General features: G+C 37.8%; 2 protein-coding genes across 9 annotated transcripts; one reads left to right on the top strand and one right to left on the bottom strand.

Moving 5' to 3' along the window:
• Positions 1-32: 32 nt before the first annotated feature.
• Positions 33-17610, bottom strand: SLU7 (SLU7 homolog, splicing factor). 4 transcript variants are annotated; one of them, XM_055285381.1, is made up of 16 exons: positions 17460-17610; positions 13601-13786; positions 12788-12941; positions 12372-12452; positions 11725-11889; positions 10720-10788; positions 7067-7114; positions 6746-6877; positions 6391-6488; positions 6168-6235; positions 5898-6037; positions 4882-5043; positions 3441-3545; positions 3219-3290; positions 2848-2964; positions 33-1879 (listed from the first exon to the last, which is right to left on the bottom strand). In XM_055285381.1, exons 2-16 carry the CDS (start codon positions 13768-13770, stop codon positions 1700-1702), a joined length of 1761 nt encoding a protein of 586 aa, XP_055141356.1. In that variant the 5' UTR covers positions 13771-13786; positions 17460-17610; the 3' UTR covers positions 33-1699. The 4 variants fall into 4 exon arrangements, with proteins under 4 accessions (XP_055141356.1, XP_055141355.1, XP_055141357.1 ...); XM_055285380.1 differs by having other exon boundaries at positions 17043-17519; XM_055285382.1 differs by lacking the exon at positions 17460-17610 and adding an exon at positions 17039-17062.
• Positions 17586-27459, top strand: PTTG1 (PTTG1 regulator of sister chromatid separation, securin). Of its 5 annotated transcripts, XM_055285385.2 has the most exons (7): positions 17617-17665; positions 20448-20648; positions 21034-21135; positions 21443-21627; positions 22891-22984; positions 26436-26594; positions 27322-27459. In XM_055285385.2, the coding sequence occupies exons 3-7, from the start codon at positions 21045-21047 to the stop codon at positions 27399-27401; spliced, it is 609 nt and encodes a 202-aa protein (XP_055141360.1). In that variant the 5' UTR covers positions 17617-17665; positions 20448-20648; positions 21034-21044; the 3' UTR covers positions 27402-27459. The 5 variants fall into 5 exon arrangements, with proteins under 5 accessions (XP_063499220.1, XP_055141360.1, XP_063499221.1 ...); XM_063643150.1 differs by lacking the exon at positions 20448-20648 and having other exon boundaries at positions 17586-17665; XM_055285386.2 differs by lacking the exon at positions 17617-17665 and having other exon boundaries at positions 20547-20679.

Here is a 27459-nt window from a genome sequence, read left to right as displayed (position 1 = left end):
TGCCAAATACTAGAAATAATGCTACAAACCACTCACAGTTAAGTATTGTCATTTATCTATCTTTAACAAAAGATAAAATACAAAACAGACACAACATCAGCCTTTATGTTGAACCACCCTGTTTGGGTAGGAAAATGAACATTGTTTTTCATTCTTAAAGTAAATAAGAATTAATCTATTTGCATTGCTGTTTAATTTCATACCAATCTAAAGCTAGACACTATGCATATCCAAAGTACTTGACAATTTGACTCAGTTACTCACACCACCATTTCTGAGATGCTGACTTAACGCAGTATCCTACAGGTGGTTTCTGGTAGTTTAGAAAAGCCAGTGGGCTGTTAAAAGTTGACATACTGATGTCAGAGGTTTTGTTAGGCTGTTTTCACTGATTCCACTCTGTCAGTATTATCTTCACAGTGTTCTGAGAAGAGGCTTCAGGATCATGGCAATCTATTACTAATATCCCTACAAGCTATCCTTATAATTCTTTCAATAAACCAACTTCAGGTTTTGGTTTTTTGCAAAGTTTACAAACAAAGTAACAGCTGCTGGCTATAAACATTAGGATATTCTACAATTTAAAAAATCTAATATTCATGATTGTTACATAGGGGCAATCACAATGAAAACAAACAGTAACGTAAACCATATCCTCTATGATAAAGGAAAGGATTTCTACATCTAGGCTTATGTCCAGAATGGTAAAAGACCTACTACTGATTAGTCAATATTGACCCAATGGTGAGAAAATAGTTGTTTTCCATTCAAAGACTAACACATTTAGTCTACTCCAGAGGCCAAGGAGAGAGAATCGCTTGAGCTCAAGACTGCAGGGCAGTATGACTGTGTCTGTGAAAAGCCACTGCTCTCTAGCCTGGGCAACATAGCAAGATTCTGTCTCTAAAAAAAATAAAAAATAAAAATAAATATAGTCACAGAGTTGCTAGTAATTATTTTAAAAAAACAAAGCCCTGTTTTTTTCTCAAAACCAAGGTGTGCTGATACTAAATATAGGGCTACAAAAATCGAAGCAATAAAGTTTGAAGTTTAATAAATGTAGAGAAAGAGACATTCTTAATAGGTAGAGAGCCAAGGCTTTTTTACACATGACTCACATAAAACTGGAAATAGGCCAGGCGCGGTGGCTCATGCCTGTAATCTCAGCACTTTGGGAAGCCGAGGCGGGTGGATCACGAGGTCAGGAGATCGAGACCATCCCGGCTAACACGACGAAACCCCATCTCTACTAAAAATATAAAAAATTAGCCGGGCATGGTGGCAGGCGCCTGTAGTCCCAGCTACTAGGGAGGCTGAAGCAGGAGAATGGAATGAACCCTGGAGGCGGAGCTTGCAGTGAGCCGAGATCACGCCACCGCACTCCAGCCTGGGCGACAAAGCGAGACTCTGTCTCAAAAAAACAAAAACAAAACCAAAAAACAAAAAACAACTGAAAATAAAATCTTAATCCAGTTTTAAATTCTATTCCCAAAAGCACACTTCATGTGCCTCTTCTTTTTCTTTTCTTTTTTGTTTCTTCAGTATGGAAAGGAGTTAACTTACTGTGAGGCATCTGAAATATTTATTAAAGCCAGGCAGCAGGAAGAATAAACAAGGATTTTTCTATCTACAATCATCAATAAAAAGCTGAAAAGAATGTATCAGCTGCATCTATCTTGGATGGTCTTCTGACTAGTTACTACTGTCCAAGGAAAGAGGCCATGGGGTCATCTGGCCTCTGACGTTTCATTCTATATGCCTCCATTTCCTCTTCAGTAGGTTCCCGAGTTTCATACATGCTATTGTAAGGCCGCTTCCTCTCATCAATCTGCATGGTCTCCTTGACATGAAGAAGGCGGGCCTCCTCTGCATTCAGTGCCTATAGTGAGAGGAATAAAATCCATATCACAGCTCTACATCAGATGTCTTTTCTTCAAAAGTGGCAGAGTACCAACAGACCCCAACTGAATATGAACTGCTCTATCAAAAACGCAGATTGCCTGAAAGAGCTTTGGAGTCAGCCCTTCTACTGTCAAGCTACAACTAATCACTATTTGACTTATATGATATTTTTATAGAGCACAAAACATTCTATAACATTTTAAATAAATGTTGAAGAAATTTAATAACAAAAATTAAATGAGGTTCACTTTACTGATACAAGCTCACAAATGATGCTTCTGGTAGAGACTACAATTCTGACTTTTCTCAAGGACTTGCCGAAGCTTACAAATTATGGCGCTAGAAGGCAATTCTGGTCAACATGCCAATAACTCTAAAATGCTTTATAATGCACATTTCTTCTGTCCATTAGTCATAATTACTAAATACTCCAAGAAGAAGGCAATACCTACACCTCACAATATCTCCATTAATATAACTTGAGCAAATCACTCAGACTCTAGGCTTGTTTCGTCATTTTAAAAATGCATTTGGAGACAGGACTAGATCATAGGCCATTACAAATAAAGGCCTTTACAAATAATACTGGCCAAGAGCGGTGGCTCATGCCTGCAATCCCAGCACTTTGGGAGGATGAGGTGGGCGGTTCACCTGTGCTCAGAAGTTTGAGACCAGACTGGGAAACATGGTGAAATCCTGGCTCTATAAAAAAATACAGAAATTAGCTGGGCATGGGGGCATGTGCCTGTAATCCCGGCTACTTGGGACACTGAGGCAGGAGAATTGCTTGAGCCTACGAGGCAGAGGTTGCAGTGAGCTGAGGTCGTGCCATTGCACTCCAGCCTGGTCAACAGAGCAAGACCCTGTCTCAAAAAAATAAAAACAACCCAAAAAACAAAGAATACTGTTACTTGTCACTTTTACTATTTAGACTTCACAAATTACCTTTTTCAATTTTTCATGCTTCTTTTCTTCATCATCACTATCTGAACTGCTCTTTCGATGCTTCTTCTTTTTCTTTTTCTTCTTCTTCTTTTCCTCTTTCAGTTTTTCTTGATGCAGCTGAAAGGGAGGATTGTAATGCAGTGTTATTATGTGAAAACAAAGCTCGGGTGCACTACTTGGGAGGCCGAGGCACAAGGATCACTTGAACCCAGGAGGCAGAAGTTGCAGTGGGCCCAGACCGTGCACTGCACTCGAGCCTGGGTGACAGAATGAGATTTTGTCTCAAAAGAAAAAAAAAAACAACTCAGGCGCAGGTTTTAAAGCCCTCCCTCCAGGACTTAAAAATTCAGGACAAATGATTATCAACTTACCTCCATGAGGGTTTGAGGTTTTTTCACAGATTCTTCCCCAGTTATATCATTTATAATGCATTCTTCAGAGTTCTGTGGGAAATACATGTAATTTGAGTTGAGTGTCATAGTTACTAATCATCTAAGAACAAATTAAAATTTGAAACATGAGACAGTATGTTTTAGTTTGACTTAGGAGCTTCGGTTGTTTTATACCTTTAAGAACCAAAGACAATTACTTACAACAATCTCCTTCCCAGCTTCTCCAGTACAATAGGAATACTTGAAAAAAGAGTGACAGCATTTGTATCCCCATCGGCCTTCTTTCCAGTACGATCCCCAGATATGCTGTAGAGAGAGAAATTAAAGAGCTTAAAAAGGAAGCTGAAATTAGAAACTTCTGTATACTGTTGATAGGAGTATAAAATAATACAGCCCTTTAAAGGTAATTTAGGAGAAAAATTATGGGGATTCAAGGCTGGCTAACAGGGAGAAGGTAGTCTGACCTGAAGTGTGAGAAGCAGGACCTGTAGTTACAAAACTCTTAAATTCTATTCCCAAAAGCCTATAAAAAAATTTAGGATATCTGACTTCTCTTGAAAAACGCAGGAGTGGGAAATTCTGGGCCTATATAACCACTTGGTAATAATCAGCTGTTGCTGAACAGTGGATGCCCCATTAGATAGGGCTTGTGTTCTCCAGTTTGTACAATTTGCCTGGCTCACTTCACTCATGTATGATCACTGGTCTGGCTCCTATAGGGAGTTAGGTTTTTGACCCTCAGCTAAGAGAGACAATTGTCGTTTGGTTACTTCAAGAGAACAGCAAAGGACAATATATGCTTTATGATGTTTACAATGCAATATGAATGAATATACTACATTACTTGTTAAATATTCTTGTCAAAATATTTAACATATCCAATCAAGCCGTTAGACCTGAATTCCTATTTATAAAACATACAGGGATAGAGAAACAAGTTATATAACACTACTAGGAACCAGTCAATACAGAAAATGAGACAATTTACAAACTAATTGGCCTAATCTGTTAAATGGTCACCGTCATGAAAATGAAGAGATACACTCTAGAAAAGAGACATAATAACCAAATAATGATCAAAAGAAATTTGAAAAGAATTCTGACTAAAACAAAAAATAGGTGTTAAAGGCATTTTTCTGTATATTTTGGAAAATGTGATTAATGACTAGATATTAGGTGATATAGAATTAATGTTAATTTTCTAAAGTGCAATAATGTCGATGTGGTTATAGAGAAGAAAATCCTCATTTTAAGGAGACATGTGATACAGCGTTTATGGATAAAATGTCATGATATATATAATTTCCAAATGTTTCAGTCAAATGTATACATAAACTATATGTGTGTATATATGTGTATTTTACATGTATATGTAAAACAGTGTTTTACATATACAACTAGACAAAGCATATAAGGCAATATGTTAAAAATTTCAGAATTTAGATGATGGGTATATAGATGAACATAGTATTCCTTCAAAATTTTTCTGTTTTTGAAAAAATTCCATGAAACACACTTAAAATTTTTTTTTTTTTTTTAAAGCACAGAGCATACAAACGGTTAGCTAATAAAGTTGTAGTGGAAAAATGCAATACAGAGCAAAACCAACAAGGACACAAAATTGTTCCAGTTTAGCACATACTGTGTGATTGTGGATCTTCACATCCTCCTCATACTTAGAGCAGGCAACAGCCCGCTCCTGTCCTTTGATGACTGTCCCATGTCTTGAGTACTCCACATAGTCTTCAGTCTGGGCTAAAAGCAATTCAGCTGGAGGAGCATCCAAATGTTCTTGGCCACCATACTATAAGGACATTGGACATTATTCAATACATTTTACAACCTGATTTGCATTTAAATTTCCAGGAAAACATTTATTTCTAATCAGAAAGAAAGGGAACATTCTTTACTGGGTTTTGTTATAGAAAGCACAGTAGGAAAAAAAAAAAGCCACAAAGTTTTTCTGAGGCAAATAGAAGATGTCTCAGTTGCTATTCATCTGTTGAATACAGTAAGTTACAAGATGGCCATAAATTCCTCTTATCCCTGTATATATGCCCTTTCACCACAGGGCTTTGCTTTTCTTCCCATCAAGAGACGAAGTCTTTCTCTATCCCTTGAATCTGGGCTTGGCCATGTTACTTGCTTTGACCAATGGGAAGTTGGCAAATGTGATGCAAGCAAAGGCACTTATGTACCACAGCACACTTTTTGCTGCCACTCTCTAGAACTCCAAGAATGCCATTTTAAAAAGCTGTGCTACCCCACTAGAGGATGAAAGACCACATGGGGTGGAGATGAGCTGTCCCAGAAGAGGTCCCCTTAGGACAGTTAGCCTGTTAACTGCTAAACACGAGAGTGAGGCCATCTTAGTTCATCATCTAACCTCAGCTGAGCAAGCCCAGACCAGGAGACTCGGCCAACTGTGAGAAATAATAAATGTTTATTTTAAGCTACTAAGATTTGAGGTAGCTTGTTTTGCTGCAAAAGCTCATACAAAATTGTATACCATCTGCCTAAGAGAAAGGAAGAAAAGGACTATTCTTCATGGATTAAGAGGGCTGTCTTTGCATTATTTTCCAAATGTAAAACTAATGCTTATTAACTAGTAACTTCTCTTTAACAGAAGTTCTTCTTTAGCATTTTGGTTAAAATTACCTTTTCCAGGATGCTTTCTTTCTGCTGTTCTTTGAAATCTTCTTTTTTGACTTTGAAGGACTTATACAACAGCTCTAGCTTTGTAGGATCTGCCTGTAGATGCACTTCAGATCCCTTGTCATAGGCTTCCCACGCAAACACTAGAGTAATTCAAAACATCTTAATGAGTTGGCAGCTGCATTATTGTATGCTTCTTGAAAACAAGCTTTAAACAATCCCAAACGTCTTATGAGCTGATATAAAATGGCTTGACATAGAGGAGACACTTACACTGTGTCTGAGCCATTGAAATGGTATCTCCTGTGTACCTAACAAAGTTATCTCCAGCATAACTCACTCTGTAAATACAAATAAAGAAAATGTTTCAGATTGATTTAAGGAAAATTAATTCGTAAAACTGAATCTGAATTAAAATGAACACCATCTATGGTCAGGTCAGAAAACAATTAACTTTCCCTCATTTTGAAATCTGTACATTTAATTTGATACTTACTCATCTGGATTCTTTCCTGCATTGGCATAAGGATTCTCTCTCATTGCTCTAGTTTTTGGATCATAGTAGGCAGAATTTGGATCTAAATTCCTCAAATACTAGAAGAAAAAAATATTTAAAGAATAAATTAATGTTTACTCACAGCAAAAAAATTTCAGCAGACTAGTTGGAGGAGTTGAACATGATTAAATGTGTGTATACATTTCTGGGGTACAGGTGAAGAGAAAAAAACAGAAAGAAACCTTATCTTTCAATGACTCTGACTATATTATCCATATGCTACCCAGAGTTGATAAAATTTATGCTGGGAAGACAAGTATTTTTCAAATATGTATGTTGAGTTGACAAGACTTACTTTTGCAATATCTTCTCGAATCCTGAGATTCCGGACAGTAATTCGTCTCTTGGAGTCAAAATTCTGTCCAGGCATGTCAATATCATCTGCATATTTATCTTCATCCTCATCTTCACTATTATGATCTTTTTCCTAAAAGAGGGAGAGGAAGGAAAAAAAAACAAGAAAAAAAAGCAGCATGTAGTTCTTTTTTTTTCCTTTCCCTTTAACCAAACCCTTATTTACTTGTGTTCTTTAAAAGCTATTATTAGTGTTATTTATTATTAGCCATCAGAAATTTAAAAATTTAACATATACTCAGAGACAGCAAATATGTATTACCGTCTGAGAATTTGGTTCCTCTTCTCCCCACTGGTGTTTTGGAGAATTCTGCATCATGGAAGAAGAAAAATAATTCGTAATTTCATTCCACTTAATCCAATTAACACTTAAAAAATAGTTAATAAAACTTAATTCTAACTGAACAAACTCTCACATTTCTCAGTTGTAATGAGCACAAAAATTCTGAATACAAGAGTGCCATTGTGAATAATTTTATTACACTGTCTATAAAGCCACCAAATTTCAAGAGAATTTTAATTAAGATTATAACCACAAAATGGTAACAGGAAGATTAAGATGACCAAAGTACCCAAAAAATATTAATTTCTAAATGTATTAGTCTTCAGATATACTGTATTCATTAAACGTTACTAGTTTCCTAGTAAGTCCAAAAAGAAAATGTTACTGGGTTCATGTCTTCACAGCCAAAGTGAAGTTTGGGCAATGAAAAAAATCTACAAGTGACACAATATTGTAATTTAAGGAGAGGCCAAACTCCTTGTCACAAGGATACACTTTTCTTCGCTAGCAATTGGTCAGAATACTTTCTAACTCCACAGAATGCCTATACTAACGTGGTATTTCATCATGTCCCTTCATAAAGGCTTCAAAGATTAAAAATACTTAAAAAGAAAAAAGAATACATTATAGCATTAGTGAGTAGATATAGAAACACGTATATGTATATATACTATATAGTCGGAAGCATAAATCTGCATAGCTTTTCTGAATGATGGCTAAATGATATGTCATAAAAATTTTAGAAATACAAACTCACTGAAATACACTTCTAGAAGGTTATCCTAGTATCATGTCAATTATATAAAGATGTATAAGAATGTGATGTGCAGTGTTGTATATGTGCAATGTTTTTTCAAAACACTGGGAAAAAATCAAATTAATAGATCACTGGTTATATAATTTATTGCACTCCATGGAACACCGAACGGCCATTAAAGGTGACTCTATCCAAGAGGCAGAAAAGTATGTATCATTTCCTAACTTTTTTGATTAAAAAAAAGGGAGGGGAGAGAAAGGTGGGATAAGAGTATATATATGTATTTGTATTTATTCAAGAAAGTCTGAAAGGAGCCACACACATATACAAGGGGCGAGGGGAAGTTTAGTGTTAGGGTGGATAGAAACAGGGGTGGAGAGACTTCACTGTGCATCTTCTTAAATTGTTTTAATTTTTGAGCCATGTGAATTCATACAAAAATAAATGATGCTATACGTCTATAAATATAGACAGAAAACACATTCCCATTGTACTCTATGTTGTTAAATTTAAAAAGAAGGTAATAAATGAATATATAAAAATGGATTCATGTAAGAAACATTTTGTATTCTAGCACACATGAACAGGTATATGTGGACAAGAGAGACCTGGAAAGGCCTACTTTAAAATGTTCATAATTAACACAGGGATATTTTCTTTTTTATATAATGTTCTAATTTTTTTCCACTTAATATGTGTTACTTTCAAAATCAGAAATATAAATATTTTGTAAAAAATAATTTTTTTGAGTTCCCACTATTTGCTAGTTCACTAAAGACATTTACATACATTTCTATAGTGACAGCTAAGTCTCTAAATCTACTGTATGTGGTTCATCTTAATATCCAAGCATCCTGGGAGCGGGGAGGGATAGCATTAGGAGATACACCTAATGCTAAATGACGAGTTAATGGGTGCAGCACACCAACATGGCACATGTATACATACATAAAAAACCTGCATGTTGTGCACATGTACCCTAAAACTTGAAGTATTATAATAATAATAATAATAAAAAAAAAATCCAAGCATCCAAGTGGGCAAAAATCATTAGCCCCTTACATTAAGTATCCTTACTGGGGAAATAAATTACACTATGTTTACAACAAACAACAGAGAATATATTAGAACAAAAGAAACCGGCCCTGTATCTTTTCCCAAAGTTAGAAATAAATAAAAATAATCACAATAATAGCTACTAATTACCCAGTGTTTACTATGTCATATGTATATAAGCTTCCTGGGGGTAGATGTTGTCATTTCTATTTCAGACATACTAAAATGCAGCTCAGAGAGGCAAATTCTTTTTTTTTTTTTTAAGGAGTCTCACTCTGCACCCAGGCTGGAGTGCAGTGGCGCGATCTCGGCTCACTGCAAGCTCCACCTCCCGGGTTCACGCCATTCTCCTGCCTCAGCCTCCCGAGTAGCTGGGACTACAGGTGCCCGCCACCACGCCTGGCTAATTTTTTGTAGTTTTTAGTAGAGACGGGGTTTCACCGTGTTAGCCAGGATGGTCTCCATCTCCTGATCTTGGGATCCACCCGCCTCGGCCTCCCAAAGTGCTCGGATTATGGGCGTGAGCCACCACACCCGGCTGGCAAATTCACTTGTCTAAGAGCATGTATCTCTCATGAAGCAGAGACGGATTTTGTTATTGATTGATTGACTGATTGAGATGGAATCTCGCTCTGTCGTCCAAGCTAGAGTACAGTGACGTGATCTTGGCTCACTGCAACCTCTGCCTCCTGGGTTCAAGCGATTTTTCCGAGTAGCTGGGACTACAGGTGCTTGCCACCACACCCAGCTAATTTTTGTATTTTTAGTAAAGATGAGGTTTCACCATGTTAGCCAGGCTAGTCTCGAACTCCTCACCTCAGATGATCCACCCGCCTTAGCCTCCCAAAGTGCTGGGATTAGAGGTGTGAGCCATCGCGCCCAGCCAGAGATGGATTTTAAACACCTATCTGGTAACTTACGATGTTAACTTGCCTGATAGGTTACCTTAGTAACTTGGCAACTGCTTACTTAGTAATTATTTCAAGTTCTGTTTGCTTTGTTACTTATACGTGGTTGAGTCCCTTTTAGAAACTTAAACTAAAAAACTATAAATGTTTACTATTTATCTGTGCCTAGATTTGTTAAAAAGAAACTTGACAACTCTAATATGCATAATATACTCTGTTGACAAGGATTTAAAAAAAAAAAAAACTGGCTGCAATAGACCTTTCATTCATATAAAAAAATGTTTTTCCCAGTTATATAACTAATACATATTCATTGTGGAAAATGCAGAAAATACTAAAGAAAAGGATACAAAGAAAAATTCATAAATTCTACATTAAATAAAAACTAGTGTTCTGGTCTTTTTTTCTGTGTGATAATATTATACTATCTTTTCATGTATTATTCAAATACAAGTGTTAACCAGTGTTGTCAATGAAGTCTTGAAAATGCCATTTTAAGAACTAAGCAGCATTATACCATGCAGATGCACTTAACCAATTCCCTGTTCCTGGACATTTAAGCTATTTCAATTTCTTTACTATTGTGAAAAATGCTGTACTATCTTTATGCATAATGATTTTTCTGAACTCTAGAAAATTCTTTAGGATGATAGATCTAATAATTTAACTCGAAAAAGTAAGTGTATGTCTGTGTGTGTCTAAATATAAATAGTGGCAATATTGTTCCCAAACTGACTGCATCAATTTATATTACTATGAACTGTATACAAAGCATCAGTTTTATTTCTCCCCCAACAGCATTTCTCTCTTCCTCTTTAACTGAAGAGCTATAAAATGAATTCTTGTTTCAATTTTCATTTCTTTGTTTAAAAGAAATGAAACTTTTTTTATTGATCATTTTCATTACTTACAGCCTGTTCCACTAATTTTCCTGAGGCTAATTCCTCTTGGAGTTTCTGGGCTTTCAATGTTCGTTTTGCCTTTAAAAGAAAAAAAAAAAAAAGAAAGAAAAAGTAAACATTTAAATTTTACTTACAACATTCAAGTTACCACCTAAATTTTTATATATTTAAAATGAATAACTTTAAATTAATTTATTTCAGAAAAGGTCACTGAACAAACCTATCTCTTTGGGATTCCTTGTAGCCCTAGACCTATTACTCTACGAAGAGCAGGAGTTACACAGTGTTTGAACCAGGCATTAATGTAAACTGAGCCAAATGGCATCAGTAATAAATTGCAGGGAGCAAGCCCTGACAAAAACAAGCAGTTGCCACAGAACTCTAGATGACTGACTCTTACCAGGCAGGCGTGGGGTTACCATATATTACAATGTTCAAGAAAAGATAAAATCCAGATTTTTATATGAAATCTTATAATTTTAAAATGATACCTCTAATTAAAAAAAAAAAGGCAGTGTGACTATGACTTCAAAGGAATAAGGGTGAATAGATCAAATCATAACAGTAAAAACTGAAGTTGGTTTAAAATAAAATAAAATTTTCTGAAACAAATTATCCATTCCCTTTCTACTACTCCCAAATGCTATGGGAGGCAACTATAAAATAGGTTCGTGGGCAAGCTATAGCTTGGGGCCATGCATTTCTAACCTCACAAAACCAAAAGCTTTGGACACTAATCTGTCTTCATGTTTCCAATATCTTTTGCTAGCTAAGTCAGGGAGTAAAGGACGATATAAGAATCAAATAAGAAGAAACTGCTGGCAAGTATGGCTAGCACACTATTTCCTTTATTCAGTATTACACTTATAAAGGTAGCCTATACAGTAGTACTACTACTATCATAAAAATGCTACCATTTTTAAAGTGCTTCAAGATTTGAAAAGTAGAGCTGCTAGAGATACAGCAAAAGGACGATTCTTTAAAAACCCCAGGAAAGCAGGGAATTTTGCTCACCAGATCAACTTTGGCATACTCTTCAACAATTTTCATGTGTTCTTCTGGATTGTAGCCATTCCACCGATCCCTCTTCCCATCATAGTCAAACATCAGTTGAGGCTGGACATGTTCATCTGGCGCTATATTAGTACCTGTAAATTTGGCTCCAACTCGCCTAGGTCTCTAAAAACAGAGTAAGATTTAATCTTTTAATTTAGTCTTTTCCTATAATCTTTTAATTTATCTTTTCCTAAGTGCTTATGGCCCAAAGGAAAACTTCATACAACCTTTACAGAGTGGGCACTTTACGATCTATTCAATTATCGAATTCACTCAAACTACCAAAAATACATCCTAATAATATATACTGTTTCATATGTTTTTTCTCCTATAGTATGTGTAAGGATACTGTCTTACAGCAGAAAATTTTGTTGGTGTTGAACCAATTCCACTGAAACTAATTTTTCACCACTCCTATAGTATGTGTAAGGATACTGTCTTACAGCAGAAAATTTTGTTGGTGTTGAACCAATTCCACTGAAACTAATTTTTATTTAACTTGTACCTAAACATAGGTGATTTCAGAAAAAGAGAAGTAAGCTCTCTGACAAAGAAAAAAGAAAGACTCTGACAACGGTTTTCAAAATTTTCAAAGGTGAACTTACCTCAAAGCAGTCTTTCTTTTTGTGTGTCATGGCCCCACAATTTTCACATGCTCCTTTGCGGTACTTAGTAATTATGGAATTCTATAAATATATATAAAGAAAAACAAAATGTCTTAACCACTTAAGTTAGAAATAACTTTGACTCTCATTACTACTTTGTCTAGTGAAATGATTTCTTTGTTAAAAGGAAAAGGAGTTAGAGTCTCCACACATTTATAAATGTGAAAGTTTAAAGACTTCAGGAGTATAAAATTTATATAAGAAATACAAAGATAAAATAGTAAAGCACTGTGAATTTCAATACCAGATAAAGGGTTTTATTATCTGTTTCTACTTTAAATAGTATTGCATTAAAAGTTCTTACATTTTCTTAAACTCTCCATATCCATGAAGATGTATACAGGTTGCCTACATACCTCTTTTACACCCCTCTTGTACCATTCTCCAGATGAGCTGAACTGCTTTTGTTTTTCTGGTTGTGGTCTCTGGTGTTTTAAAGTAGGTCTTTTTGAAGGATCAATATACCATGGCACAGAAGAAATATACTGAGGAATATGGGGGTTGATGTCTCTGTAATAAAAGTAAAAAAAAAATAAAAATTTTAAGGATAAAGTTGGAAAATAATCAGTATTACAATTACAAAGGTAGCTTATACAAAATCTAAGAACAGAAATATTGCAGTGGTAGGGGGAAGAGAATATGGTTGCTATCTCTATACTATAATAAAGAATAATTAAAAATAAAGTAATTTATTTTAGAGTGAAAATATTTCTAACTAAGAAACTAAGAATAGTGATATAACTGAAGGGGGACAAGAGAGGAAGGAAAATAGAGATGTGTGTTAGTAATCTAAATTTTCTATCACAAGAAGTTTTGGTTCAAATAACATCTATAGTCAATTAATTAAAATAATTGTGTAGGTATTATTATCTAGAGATGTGACGGTAACAACCAGAAAAGCTCAAAATAGAAAGATTTAACAGCAGTCACTTCTGTAGAGCAGGCCAGGGGTGGGAAGGGTAAAAAAGGACTGTTGCTATTCATTATAAGTCCTTCAACATTATTTCATTATTAAACCATATGCATATGAGTTTGATAAAATAAAAACAAAAATGACATAAATGATGAAGAGAGGTTCCTCTCAAAGAAAAGGATGAAAAATTAATAAACTAAGTAGACATGAATTTGAATTTTGAATGAATGGATCATACAAAAAATTAAGTACTTACTTTCCTTCTTCATCAACTTCTGCAGGAGCATTGCCCAATTTTCGCTGTTCTTCTAGCTCCTTTTTCTTTCTCCAGTCCTCTCTGGTCATCTTCTTTGGTTCTTCCAAACTCATTTCTTTGGACCCTGATAGGGGTGCAGCATTAACTGCATCTACAACTGTGGCTGACATGGTTATCTGGCCTCCTCTAGGAAAAGAAGTCAAATTTACAGTAAAAAGTAGGCCTTCATGAATTCACTCAAACTACCAAAAATACATCCTAATAATATATACTGTTTCATATGTTTTTTCTCCTATAGTATGTGTAAGGAAGGGTCTCTTTCCCCTCCTCAAGGTCTCTATATACTGTTAGCACTGTTTCTCTCTCAACTCCAATTTACAAATGGAGACACACACATGTATTTAAAATTTCACAGGACTCTTTTCTCATATATATCCTGAATCCCTCTTTCTGTGTATGTGTCTCAAACTTTTCTAACACAGTAACTCTTAATGAGAGAAAAGAGGGTCCTATCTCTGTACCCCTTTAAGAATGAACATCTCAAGAGTTATCTATATTCACTGCCTCCATTTCCTCACCTTCTACTTTCAACCTCACTCACTCTAACTTAGCCCTCCACTCCCTACCATTCTAAAGAAAAGACTTAAATCATTAAGTCATCAAGGACCATTGTGCTAAATCCAATGGACATTTTTCAGCTCTGTTCCTTCCCTTTTTATATATTATGTCTTGACTTCCCTAACACTACATTCTCTTGGTTTTCTTTTTCCTTTTTTGAGACAGAGTCTCGCTCTGTTGCCCAGGCTCAGCTCACTGCAACCTCCGCCTCCCAGGTTCAAGCGATTCTCCTGCCTCAGTCTCCCGAGTAGCTCGATTACAGGTGCCCGCCACCATGCCCGGCTAATTGTTTTGTATTTTTTGTAGTGACAGGATTTCACCACACTGGCCAGCCTGCTCTCAAACTCCTGACCTCAGGCCATCTGCCCACCTCAGCCTCCCAAAGTGCTGGGATTACAAGCGTGAGCCACCGTGCCTGGCCCTCTTGGTTTTTCTTGTACCTCTCTTGTCATCAAATTTTGCCCAGTTATTTAATGTTGGATGCCTCAAGGTGCAGTCAGCACCTTTTAAGCCACTCTAAACTGCCAGTAATGGATAAGCTCATTTACTTCCAAGGCTTCAATGGTCACAACACAACACTGCTGGCTCTCCAACTTATTTTTCTATAAAATAAAAAATAATAAAGGAACAATGTATTTTTCTATTCAAGACTTTTCATCTGAGCTTCAGATACATATATCCAATTGCTTACTTGACATCTCCACTTAGAGGCCAGAGGCATTTAAACTCAATTAAGTCTTAATTCAATCTCATGATCTTCCCTCTGAAATCTAATGATCTTCCCTCTGAAATCTAATCTCCTACTGTTCCCTATCTTAATGAAAGACACCACCATCTGTCCCTTTACATTAAGTACTTCAGCTTATCCCTACATCTGTCTCATCACTAAGAACCGTTATTTTCACCTTTTGAGTATCAATCAAATGCATCTACTTCTTTCCATTCTTACTGCTACCACCCTAATGTAAGTTATTACTTTTTCCTACTTACTGGTCTCCTCTGATTCCCTCCAATCAATTCTCCACATTGCAGTGTTAATTTTTCAAAACACAAATCTGATCATATCATGTCTGACATGGTTTGGCTCTGTGTCCCCAGCCAAATCTCATCTTGAATTGTACGCCTATAATTCCCAAGTGTTGTGGGAGAGACCGGGTGAGAGATCACTGAATCATGGCGGCAGTTTCTCCCATACTGTTCTCTTGGTAGTGAATAAGTTTCACGAGATCTCATGGTTTGATAAAGGGAAACCCGTTTTGCTTGGCTCTCATTCTCTATTGTTGCCGCCATGTGAGAGGTACCTTTCACCATGATTGTGAGGCCTCCCCAGCCACGTGGAACTGTTAAGTCCAACAAACTTATTTCTTTTGTGAATTGCCTGGTCTGGGGTATGTCTTCACTGGCAATGTGAAAACAGACTAATACAATGTCCTACTGCCCAAGCTTAAAATCTTCCAATGCAGTACCGTCCAAAAATTCAATACAGCACCATCTAAGAGAAATACAATGCTAGTCCCATATGTAATTTTATGTTTTCCAATAGTCACATTAAAAAAAAAAAACAGGTAAAATTACTTTTACAAGATTTTATTTAATGTAATATATCCAACATACTATAACTGCAAATTTGAATTAGAAAAAAACAACTCTGTCTTTAAAAGTTGATATGGGTTTTACACTTATTTAAACTAATCACATTTCCAGTCTCAATAACCACAAGTGGCTAATAACTATCATCATGAATAGTGACAGCTGAGTGTAATCCCAGCACTTTGGGAGGCCGAGGCGGGTCACCTGAGGTAAGGAGTTTGAGAACAGCTTGGCCAACCTGGCGAAACCCCGTCTCTACTAAAAATACAAAAAATCAGCCGGGCGTGGTGGTGTGCACCTGTAATCCTTGCTACTCGGGAGGCTGAGACAGGAGAATCACCTGAACCCAGGAGGCCGAGGTTGCAGTGAGCTGATATTGGGTCACTGCCCTCCAACCTGGGCGACAGAGCTAGACTATGACTCAAAAAAAAAAAAAAAAAAAGTGACGCTCCAAAGGATTTTATCATTCGTACTCTAAAAACTGACATTTTTTAACACACCTACATGGTCCACCATGGTCTGGCACCTGCCTACCTTCCAGCCTCACCATTACAACTATCCCTGCTTCCTTCTCTACTAACTACAGACCTTCTTGTAGTTCCTCTGGTTCCTCTAACACACCGTGCTCCCTGTAGACACTGGGCCTTTACACAAGCCCTTTCCCAGTGGAAAGTGCTCGATGCCTGGGGGTCTACGATACTTCTCAAAGGTGTTCTCTTCTCCTGTGTCTGACCTATAGAAAACCTCCACATATATTTGTGTAACATATAAACTGATGGCCTAAATATACTGCGAAGAGAAGCAAAACAACGGTAAATTTAATCTTTATTAAAACAGCTACCATTTCTTGAGCCTACCGTGTATCACCTCATCTAATCTTCACAATAAGCCCAGTAGATAGGTCTGATGAACACCATTTTACAGTGAAGAAACAGGTTCTGAGAAGTAAGATCCTCAGCCAAGAACACATTGTAGTAAGAAACAAAGACTTCAAACACAAGTCTGTCTGATTCCAAAGTCAGTTCTCTAAACCAGTATGTTATACTCTGTCCAAAGAACATTGGTTTCTGGGCCTGAAATATTAAAAACTAAAACTGAATAAAGTATTATAGTCACCAAGTTGTACTCACTAGTTTCCGTCGCTGTGGAGGGGCCTATTTTCTCCAACTAAAAACAGTAATAGCTCCCACTTACTGAGGGCTTACCGTAAGACACTGTTTAGCGCTTTACCTACACAGATGTTTTCATTTATACCCGCATGATACCCCACTGAAGTCGGATCATCTTGACCTAACAGGAAAAACTGAAGCTCAAGTAAATTTTTCTGGCGAGGAAATACAGTCTGTCAATTTGGGTACTGGAAGCGGCTTTCCCTGCTCGCAGTCCGGGGATTGCTCAAGGTCTTCGAGGCACCGCCACAAAGGCGACACTCTCATAGTTATCCCGATTGTTACCGTGAAGACGCAGGCCTAGTCTGCCATGAATAGGTCTCAGGACAGTGGCTTCCTTTTCGGTCCCCCGTCCTCGCTCCCTCAACACCTGAGGGCTCATCACCCCCATGAAGACATATCCAATAATTAGGAGCCTTCGACCCATTTTCTCAGGTTCCCCAAATCCCCGTCGCCCGCAAGTTCTAACAATATTTTCTTACCTAGTCCCGCCGCAGCTAGCCCCAAGTCCATCCGACTGAATCCAAGCCAATCTCGTAATGTTTACTTCCGGCTTTTCGCCTTCTTCCGGCGGCCACTGCGGTAACTTCCGGAAGATCGGCACATGCGCACTAATTTCCTGGCGGGACGGGGGGCGGAGGGGGGCCTCCAGTGCTCTTGCGCCGTGGGAATCGCGAGAACTCTAGCTGTGCGTATCGCGCTATTTACCCGGTTTGTGGGGAGTTTCAAGTTGGGTAGCTTCTTTTTGGCTTCTATTTAGGAGCTTTCTTTTAGAATCGGAGAATTTTAGGAAGTTAAAAAAAAAAAAAAAAAGACCAGAACAGACAAGCGCTTAAGCCTCACCAGGAGACTATGAAATGAAGGGGGAAGTTGGTGAAGTATCAGCTAAAAAAAAAAAAAAAAGCAGTTAAACTTGGCACTAATTAGTACCAGGCTCTGCAACATGCTGGGGATTTGGTGAACACAGTGTCTTCCCTCAAATTTACATCAGCGTGCAAAAGACACCGAAACAACTATTCAGATAATTTAGCAGTTGTAAAAAGTTGCTATGAAAGGAATACCAGGTGCTGTGAGAACATAAGGCACGTTATCATTAGAAAAAAATACGACCATTTCCATTTTGGAGAAACAGTATCTATGCTATCCCATCCCTTCTTTAAAAGTATACATGTGATGTAAAATACTGGAACATAAACTAATTTTCGTGGTAGAATTTCTTGTGTGTTTTTTTTTTCTTTGTGCTTTCTATTCTGGTTGTTCTCCTCCTCCCCCCATAACGTGTATCCTTTTTGAATGTAAAAGTTAAAATAGCTACCATTTCTGCCTCAATAAAATAGCCCAACATAATAGAATCTATTTTTTTGTATTAAGAATTTGCAATACCTAAAGTTTAGGAACATAAATATTAATTGTGATTTTACAGGGCAGATGAAGAAACAGAGTCAGAGATTAACGTGAAAGTGAGTAGAGTCTATGAATCATTCAGGCTTTGTTTTTTTCCACTTAAAAACATTCCTGAAATTTGCTTAGGAATGTTAAGGCCTAATTAGCCAAAACCACCAGGAGAGCACATCTTGAAGAGGAATCAGAAAGCACAGGACAAGAGAGTTGAATCTTTTCTAAGACTTGAGGTCCCTCTGGAGGGTTCTGAGGAAGGTCTAGGAAAGCTGGGATTGGTTCTGGATGGGTTGCTGTTTGTATAGCAGGATTGGGAGAAACTGATTAGGGACTAAATGCTGTTATGAGTGAGGGTGGTTTAGCAATTGAGTATTTCCAGTAATAGGAATAGCAAAGCTGGTCTGAGGGCATCATTAGTAAGAAATCAGTGGTTATTCAAAGAGAGGGTGGTTATGGTTTACAGCTGCTGCGTGACCTTTGGAGAAACAATGCTTTCTGTTGGTGAAAAAAAGAAGACATCTGAAGGAGATAAACCTTGCACCCCAAAACCTCTGTAGATAGAGAATCCCCACTTGGAAGCTATAGGTGTTGTACAGATTCAGTCTCAAAAATTAACACTTTGAGTGCTGATAATATGATGATGTAAAATTTAGGAGATACAGGAGGAAATAAGGGATGGGGATAAAGGAAAGAGAACAGTGAAGGGACAATAAAGGTATGCATATTTTTCTGTCTTTCCTCTTTTCTTCACCTTAAGTTAGGCTCTTTTCTTCTTGATACCTAGGATAATGTCCAGCATTTAATAGGTATTCAATAAATATTTGTGAATGAATGAATCATTCAATCAATATTGGTCCTGAAATGCCAGGGAAGAAGAGATGATGAACTGGCATATATTGAGAACCATGTCTATGTCAGGTATAGTGTTAAGCCTTTTGTGAAAGAGTAATATGGGGCCGGGCGCGGTGGCTTACGCTTGTAATCCCAGCACTTTGGGAGGCCGAGGCGGTCGGATCACGAGGTCAGGAGATCGAGACCACGGTGAAACCCTGTCTCTACTAAAAAATACAAAAAAATTAGCCGGGCGTGGTGGCGGGCGCCTGTAGTCCCAGCTACTCGGAGAGGCTGAGGCAGGAGAATGGCGTGAACCTGGGAGGCGGAGCTTGCAGTGAGCCGAGATTGCGCCACTGCACTCCAGCCTGGGTGACAGAGCGAGACTCCGTCTCAAAAAAAAAAAAAAAAAAAAAAAAAAAAAGAAAGAGTAATATGGAATCAACTCCTCTCTCTCAGCTGATCTGCAGGTTAAAATGTATATATGGTGAACTGTGGGAAGTGGAGTTTGAATGACACAGGTCAGCCTTATCTTTTGAATTTATACCTTCATCTTGTAGTTGTTCAATGTATTCCATTTTACTATAGAAACAGGAAAAGGTCGTCAACTTTTTCAAGAAAAATTTCTTTTCAGATCTGGGAAATTGGAATTCCTTTTTTATATCTTTATTATCTCTCTGATGTTCTCTTGCTCCCTGGCCAAGCCCTCCCAGGCAGCTTTGGTTAATATATTATTGAGATGTTAGAGGTTTAAAATAAATCACTATCAAAGGACAGGATTTTAAGGGAAGACCACATTATGTATTCATTAGAATAATAATTTTGTTCCGAAGACAGATTCGTGATGGTATAATAGAAACAGCATCTTAGCCTGAAGTATTGAGGATAGTACTAAGATTAGGGAATGATCAGTTCGTTCTTAATCATAAGCATAGGAGAATGACTTAAACGCTACTGTTTGATATATCTGTACTTATACTTACGTTTCTTCTTAATTTTAAATTCTCCTCTGCTAGTATTCTTTAGACCCAACATTGGTGGTTTCCCCCGTTTCTACAATATTTCTATTTATTTTGCATCCTTTCTACAGTGCCATTTAAATAAAAATATCTTAAAGCAATAAAACTTTGTTATTGAGTCAGTACCTCACTCCATGCAGCTTAATAATATGGAGAGCAAAAAAAAAAAAGCCTCTCAATTCATTTTTTAATATTACACAATCCTAGCTTTTTTCTTCCCAGAAAACGTGCAACAAAGTTTGAGCGCTTTTGGGGCGGAGCCCTGGCTGCTTAGGTCCCTTCCATTGGTTCTACTTGGTGACCACGCCCCCTGCCCCGCCTCCTGGGCGGAAGAGCCAATTGGGCCGCGAGTTGTGGTTTAAATCGGGAGTGCGCCGCGGCCGTTCACCGCGCCCTTAGATGAATGTGGCTGTTAAGAGCTGCGTGAGTGAACGGGAGGGTCGCGGGTGGTTAGGTGAGCCGGGTCGGGCGGGGAAGGAGGCGGGCTGGGGCTGGGGTTGGGGGACTGCCCGGGGCGTAGATGGCTCCGAGCCCGTTTGAGCGCGGTCTCGGACTGCGAACTGGACCCACGGCGATTCTCTGATGAGTGCCAGCCCGAAACTGTCCGCTCCTCGGGACCTTAGAGCCCCTGACTCAGGCTGGAAGATTTGAGAGCTGGATTAAGTACTTGTTGGCTCACGCCCGTGACTGTCTGTCTGTTTAGCTCTTGTTTTTGTGTGGACACTCCTAGGATAGAAAGTTTGGTATGTTGCTATACCTTTGCTTCTCCCACCTTCCCTAATATCTAATATGTATTTCTCATTCTTAGAATAATCCAGAATGGCTACTCTGATCTATGTTGATAAGGAAAATGGAGAACCAGGCACCCGTGTGGCTGCTAAGGATGGGCGGAAGCTGGGGTCTGGACCTTGTAAGTATACAAGGCTGCAGTCGGATACACTGGTATTGTGGACGTGGCCTGGAGCTGGACGAGACGTTTGGTGTACTTTTTGGGCAATTGGAGTCAAGTTTGTTATTGGCCCTTTTTCATTTTCAATATCTTAATGAGATGATTTAAGGAAATACTGAATCTCAGCCATTAGGCCTATCATAGCCATGCCATTACCAAAAGTGGGGGGGTGGGTTTGGGGGTGAGAGGTCAAGTTTATATACACAGTATTCAAGTTGTACAGGTATTTTGCTGCTGGAATATTCTTATGGTAAGACTTTTTCTTCAGCAATCAAAGCCGTAGATGGGAGATCTCAAGTTTCAACACCACGTTTTGGCAAAACGTTCGATGCTCCACCAGCCTTACCTAAAGCTACCAGAAAGGCTTTGGGAACTGTCAACAGAGCTACAGAAAAGTCTGTGAAGACCAAGGGACCCCTCAAACAAAAGCAGCCAAGCTTTTCTGCCAAAAAGGTAAGTGTTGGCTATAAAGACACTGTTTAAACACTTAAGCACTTTTGACTCTTAAAATGACGATTGGCATCACCTTGCCTAGCTTTCTTCCCTCTGAGTAGAAGGGAAATAGGGGTTAGCATGCAGAGTAGTAGAGAAGACTCAGATTGTCCTTGTGGACTTCTTGGTACCTTGAGATTGGAAATCTCAGATGCAGCTAATGCATATTTTTGCCTCACCTGTCCTTAACTAGTGTCTTGAAACTGGTTGGTGATATCTACTTACAGATACATACTGAGAGAGAAGATGCTTTAAGAGGTTCTGGTGCTGCTATAATAGCACAGGTGCTGCCATTCTCCTCCTAGCCTTCCAGGGCAAGTAGCAGCTTGTTAGGTGACAATTTGCTAGCATGTTGATCTTTGTGTGAGTCACAAGCTACAGGTCTGTGTATCCCAGATGAGAGGACTTTGCTGTGAAAGATGTTAGCATGTGGATTAACACTTAATTTGAATAACTGTTTTGTATAATTTGCATTAGGAAACAGCTAGTGAATTACATGTAGTGCAACTTAGGACAAGGATGTCTTCTTTAAAAAGTGAATTAACTTAAAGAAAAATATTAAATACAGGAATTGCAAAGATATGGCAAAAACAATGAGACAGAGAACCGAAGTGTGAGAACCTCATAGGGAGTTCTAGGCATGCATATGTGAGGTGAGATAAATCGGGAACATACCACCTTCCATTGTAGCACCCTTCTGTAGTAGACTGTAGTAGACCTGTCAACTCCAGACTAGGAGATTGCCCATGGCGTTTATTCTAAAGTCCTTGACAGTGTCTTGCTGCCTCTTACTCAGTGTGTGTATTTGAGGAACACAAACTTGTTTTTAATATTAACCAAGCAAATAATTTAAGGTAACACTTGTGGAAAAAATCACACTCCTATAAGCCAAAAATGGCTTTGATGATTAGCTACTATCCGGGTGATTCATGCCCATTTTCTTCTCTGTTAGGTTGAATAATTGCATTGATTAGCTCTGAATTAACTCTGCATTCTTGATCACTTATGCTGACAGGTGCTGGTACTTAAATTTCAGATTTCAACTTCTGAGTCATGCTACTCGAATTACATTTGAATCATATTATTTGAAGTATATTTAGGTGCAATTATGAAAACTAAGGATTATGGCTTCTTAGAAGGCAGCATGAAATTGACAAATTTAAAAACTAATCAGCTAATAAGACTTCCACTCTCACTAACCCATATTTTCTTTGGCTGTTCCAGATGACTGAGAAGACTGTTAAAGCAAAAAGCTCTGTTCCTGCCTCAGATGATGCCTATCCAGAAATAGAGAAATTCTTTCCCTTCAATCCTCTAGGTAGTATCTTTTGCAATTGCGAAAAGTGCTTTTGGCCTTTAGTGTCTTCGTATTCAGCTCAGCTGTAACTTGTTATGAATATAATATATGACCAAAAACTATGATGAGACTGTCTGAATCTGGGTTGCTTTGGACAAATGTACTTGTTGATGGAATTATTTGCAAGATATCATCTTAGGTCAGGAGGGGAATAGGAACAAAGATGTAGAAGACATTGTTCCTGTCTGTAAAAGCTTATCACCTAGAGGAGGTAAGATGTATTCATGAACATTGAATAAGTCCCATTGTGGACAGTCTTTCTCACAAGCCTTTTAGAAAGTGAGCTTTATGTCAAGTTGAGCAATGCCTGAGAGTACTTTGGTAGGATTATTTCTTTGGTTAGAAAAATCTACATAAGACAGTGAAGACGTGTTTTTCAAATTTCTTCAACCTGCTACATGTATCTGAAATATTTTCTGTTTTGGAAACAGCTTTTCAAGCTTTAATTTACTCAGCCATTTGAGGAGAAGCTACTGTGTGTCAGGCATCATTAGGTGCTGGCCACACTGTTTAACAAGATGGGCCCTGCCTATGAGAGCCCATAATTTGAAGGGAAAGTCAGATGCTGGACAAGTCATCTCACTTTGAGTGTGAGCCAGAAAAAACAGCATTGTAGGTCAAGGTGGTGCAAAGATCGTGAGGTAGGAAAAGAGACTGAAGTGGTTGTAGGAAAAATACAGGCAGAGTAACTATTTACAGTTACAGAAAAATACAGGAGGATACAGGTGAGGTGTGGGAGCAGATCAGGGAGGGCCTTACAGATTTCTGAGCTGGATCTTTTACCCTTTTATTTAGCCGAAGAGGTCATGTAGTTATTCTTTTACTAATTTGCATTCAGATTGTTCTGGCTTTTAGAAACTGCAAACATTTCTACGATTAGTATTCTTGAAATGATCTTGTTGTAAGTTTGTGAGTACATCCAGAGGGAAACTCTGAGAAGGACTGCTGAGTTCAAGGGTTTGTGTGTTTAAGTTTTAAAATTATAAAATGTGGTGCATCCGTGCTAATAATTACCATTCAGCCATTGAGGAAAATGAGGTAGATTTATGCATATTGATCAAGAATGAAGACCACAATATCCTGTGTTATAGGAAAGAGATATTGCTAAGTGGCCCTTCAAAATAGTGTAAATTGTTCAATCCATCTACAGTGGATGAAGATGTCTGCTTCCTCTATGTTCACTAACTATCAATGTTTTAAAACTCTAATCTTTTTCAGAAAAGAAATATTTCATTGTTTTAAATTTGTTGTGTGTATGGTGAGCATATTTGATTATTGGCCACTTACAGTTTTTCTTTTTTTATTAACTTCCTGTTTGTGTTTTTCTTTGATTTAAAAGAGCTCTTTGTAGATAAAATTAGCTCCCCTTATATTGCAGACTTCTTTCCTCTGGAGTCTTTCGTCTGTTTATGGTTTCCTTTACAATTCAGTGGTTTTAAGTTAAATAGTCACATATCATTCAATTCCTTTTTGACTTCTGGATTTTACCAGGCTTGAAAAAGAGCAGACTATTTCTTGAGTACTTAGGCTTTAGAGAACTTTCACACCTACAGACAAAGATAAGGAAAACCATGATTTTCTAATCTTTTGAGAAAACGGCTCCTTGAAGAAAATTCAGTATTAAATCCTACTTTTGTTACTGTACAGAAAAATCACTTTTTAAAAATAATTGCTAAGAAGTAAGGTACTTGGATTTTAAGAAAGAATGTTACCTAACACAGTGGTTCCCAATTTTTTTTTGTTTTGTTTTAAAGTCCCTTTTACACTCTTAGAAATTATTGAAGACCACTTTTGCTTGTGTGATCTGGTCTTTTCTGTATTCAAAATTAAAACTGAGAAACTTGAGATATTTATTCACTAAGTAATCACATTAATGTAATTTTTTTTAACATAAAATATTTTTTGTTTTGGAAAAGTTTGGAGAAGAATGGCATGGTTTATATTTTTGAAAATTTGCTTTATTTGGCTTAATACAAGACAACTGGATTCTTGTCAAATTCTATGTTCACTCTTACATGTGTTAAAATATACGAAGAAAACCTGGCCTCACACAGATACGTTTTTAATAGATAAAACGTATCTGTTTTATCTTTTATCGCTTTTCAGATAAGTGTGGATAGTTTTTTTTGCCACTACACTAAAACCCACAAGTGGCTGTTTCTGAATATAAAATTGCAATGTGGAATCTGAAACTGTATCAATGAGCATTTTATATTTTGACAGTAAAATCCATTGGTCTATTTTGCACTTGGAATGTATCTTATATTCTTGCATCTATCTTGCATTGATCATTCAGAAATACTGATTCACTGAGATATGTAGATACCCACATGTTGAGATGCTTTATTATACAATATCAAAAGCACATTAATATCACAACTGATCTCATCAGAAAAGTCTAAGACACCTGTCAAGCTAATGACTGCAGATAAGTTTTCCAAAATTCCTTTTTCTGGCCAGATGCAGTGGCTCACACCTGTAATCCCAGCACTTTGGGAGGCAAGGCGGGCGGATCACCTGAAGTCACGAGTTCAAGACTAGCCTGGCCAACATGGTGAAACCCCGTCTGTACTAAAAATACAAAAATCATCCGCGTGTGGTGGGCGCACCTGTAATCCCAGCTACTTGGGAGACTGAGGCAGGAGAATCGCTTGAACCCAGGAGGCAGAGGTTGCAGTGAATGGAGATCGTGCTACTGCACTGCAGCCTGGGTGAAAGAATGAGACTCTGTCTCAAAAAAAAAAACAACTCATTTTTTAATTTTTGACAAAATTTTGACATTTTATATTCTGCCATTGGCAACAAAGACTGTCAGTTTTCCTTGATGTGATAGACTTCTTTCATTCCTTTGAGAAAAAGTGTGACAAGCACCCAGGTCTGGGTGACCATGGGATTTCTTGCAGTTGTTAATTCAAGTAAAAACAGTATTCCAGGAAAAAGTTCTCTAGTTTTAGCTTGTAACTGAGATAATTGCACAAATCCTTTTGCTTTGAGATAGTCATATTTTGGTGTACAGTGGAAGTGCTTTATGGCATACTTTTATCACACAACATTAAAAAGACATCTTCTCAAGGATGGAGAGATAATAAAATTAATACTTTCTACTGCATATGGCGAAGTGACATTAAGTGAAACTGGCATTTTTAAACTACAAGTGAAGAAAGATGTAGAACAGAGACTGCTAATAGGGTTTACTGTCACTGCCTTGATTTGTGTTGAGGCACCAGCAGCTTTATCCGCCATTGCCTTGGTACCATCATTACAAATGTCAACCCAGTGGGAAAAAGTGTGAATATTGTCATGAAAATAGTTCTGACCTTATGGACCCCCTGAAAGGGTCTCAGACCACAAGGGGTCTACAGCCCACACTGAGAACTGCTGTCCTGACAAAAACGCTTTCTCTCTGTAACAGACTTTGAGAGTTTTGACCTGCCTGAAGAGCACCAGATTGCACACCTCCCCTTGAGTGGAGTGCCTCTCATGATCCTTGACGAGGAGAGAGAGCTTGAAAACCTGTTTCAGCTGGGCCCCCCTTCACCTGTGAAGATGCCCTCTCCACCATGGGAATCCGGTAAGTGAGCAAGTGCCATTCTAGAAGGGCTACAAACAATTTGTTTCATAACACTTCCATTACCGTGGGAACAGGGTTGTGCGGGAGGTGAGCCTGTGAGTAATTTCTATCCTTCAAAGGACAAGGATTAGTTTTCAGAAAAATAAACTACTCTAAATTGGTATTGCTTTTTAGTCCCAAGTGCCCCAGTAAAATTGTTGTTCGGGAAACTGGATAGTCTTACTACAGTCAAAAGATTAATTCTCACTTACATCTTCTTAGGCTATAAGTTGAAGCATATATAATAAACTTGCTTGGAATGATGATTCCCTGTTATATCCAAAGCTAATATAAGATCAAAACACCTGTGCTATAGCATAGACAATAACTTCTTACTGCAGAAGGTTTGAGGTCTTTGTTTGAACTGGTAGTCAAAGCCATCATTATGTTTTCTGTTTGTTCTGATGTGGGATAATTTGTGCTAATAAGTTACGTTAGTGAGACTGTTAACTCTTACTTTGGTCTCTAAGAACAGTAGAGATTCAGATACTTCTAAGACTTACTTCCTAATGAAAGTCAATTCTGGGGCCACAGACACATTCCAAAAAGTGTGTGTCAGGAGGGGATGGAGGTGATTGATTTGACAAAGAGAAAAACATGAGTTTTTGATTGACAGCTAATGTCTATGTTGATATGGACAATGACTCAAGGATTTGCAGAAATTTAATAAGAGATTCCTGTTTTCTAGATCTGTTGCAGTCTCCTTCAAGCATTCTGTCGACCCTGGATGTTGAATTGCCACCTGTTTGCTGTGACATAGATATTTAAATTTCTTAGTGCTTTAGAGTTTGTGTGTATTTGTATTAATAAAGCATTCTTTAACAGA

This window comes from Symphalangus syndactylus, chromosome 7 (genome assembly GCF_028878055.3).
Source record: "Symphalangus syndactylus isolate Jambi chromosome 7, NHGRI_mSymSyn1-v2.1_pri, whole genome shotgun sequence".
Lineage (NCBI taxonomy): Eukaryota > Metazoa > Chordata > Mammalia > Primates > Hylobatidae > Symphalangus > Symphalangus syndactylus.
The sequence above is the reverse complement of the archived record's forward strand: the minus strand, read 5'-3'. Positions and strand labels throughout refer to the sequence as shown.

Bases quoted from the DNA above. Each gene is read 5' to 3' on its own strand.
- SLU7 (XM_055285380.1), bottom strand. The intron at 7,115-10,719 runs GTAAGTAATGAA...TCCATGATGCAG, and splicing joins GAAAATTAGTGGAACAGGCT to AATTCTCCAAAACACCAGTG. The intron at 6,236-6,390 runs GTAAGTATCAAA...TTGTATTTACAG, and splicing joins GCAGGAAAGAATCCAGATGA to AGTGAGTTATGCTGGAGATA.
- PTTG1 (XM_063643150.1), top strand. From the start codon at position 21,045: ATGGCTACTCTGATCTATGTTGATAAGGAAAATGGAGAACCAGGCACC. The intron at 22,985-26,435 runs GTAGTATCTTTT...TCTCTGTAACAG, and splicing joins CTTTCCCTTCAATCCTCTAG to ACTTTGAGAGTTTTGACCTG. The intron at 26,595-27,321 runs GTAAGTGAGCAA...CCTGTTTTCTAG, and splicing joins CTCTCCACCATGGGAATCCG to ATCTGTTGCAGTCTCCTTCA.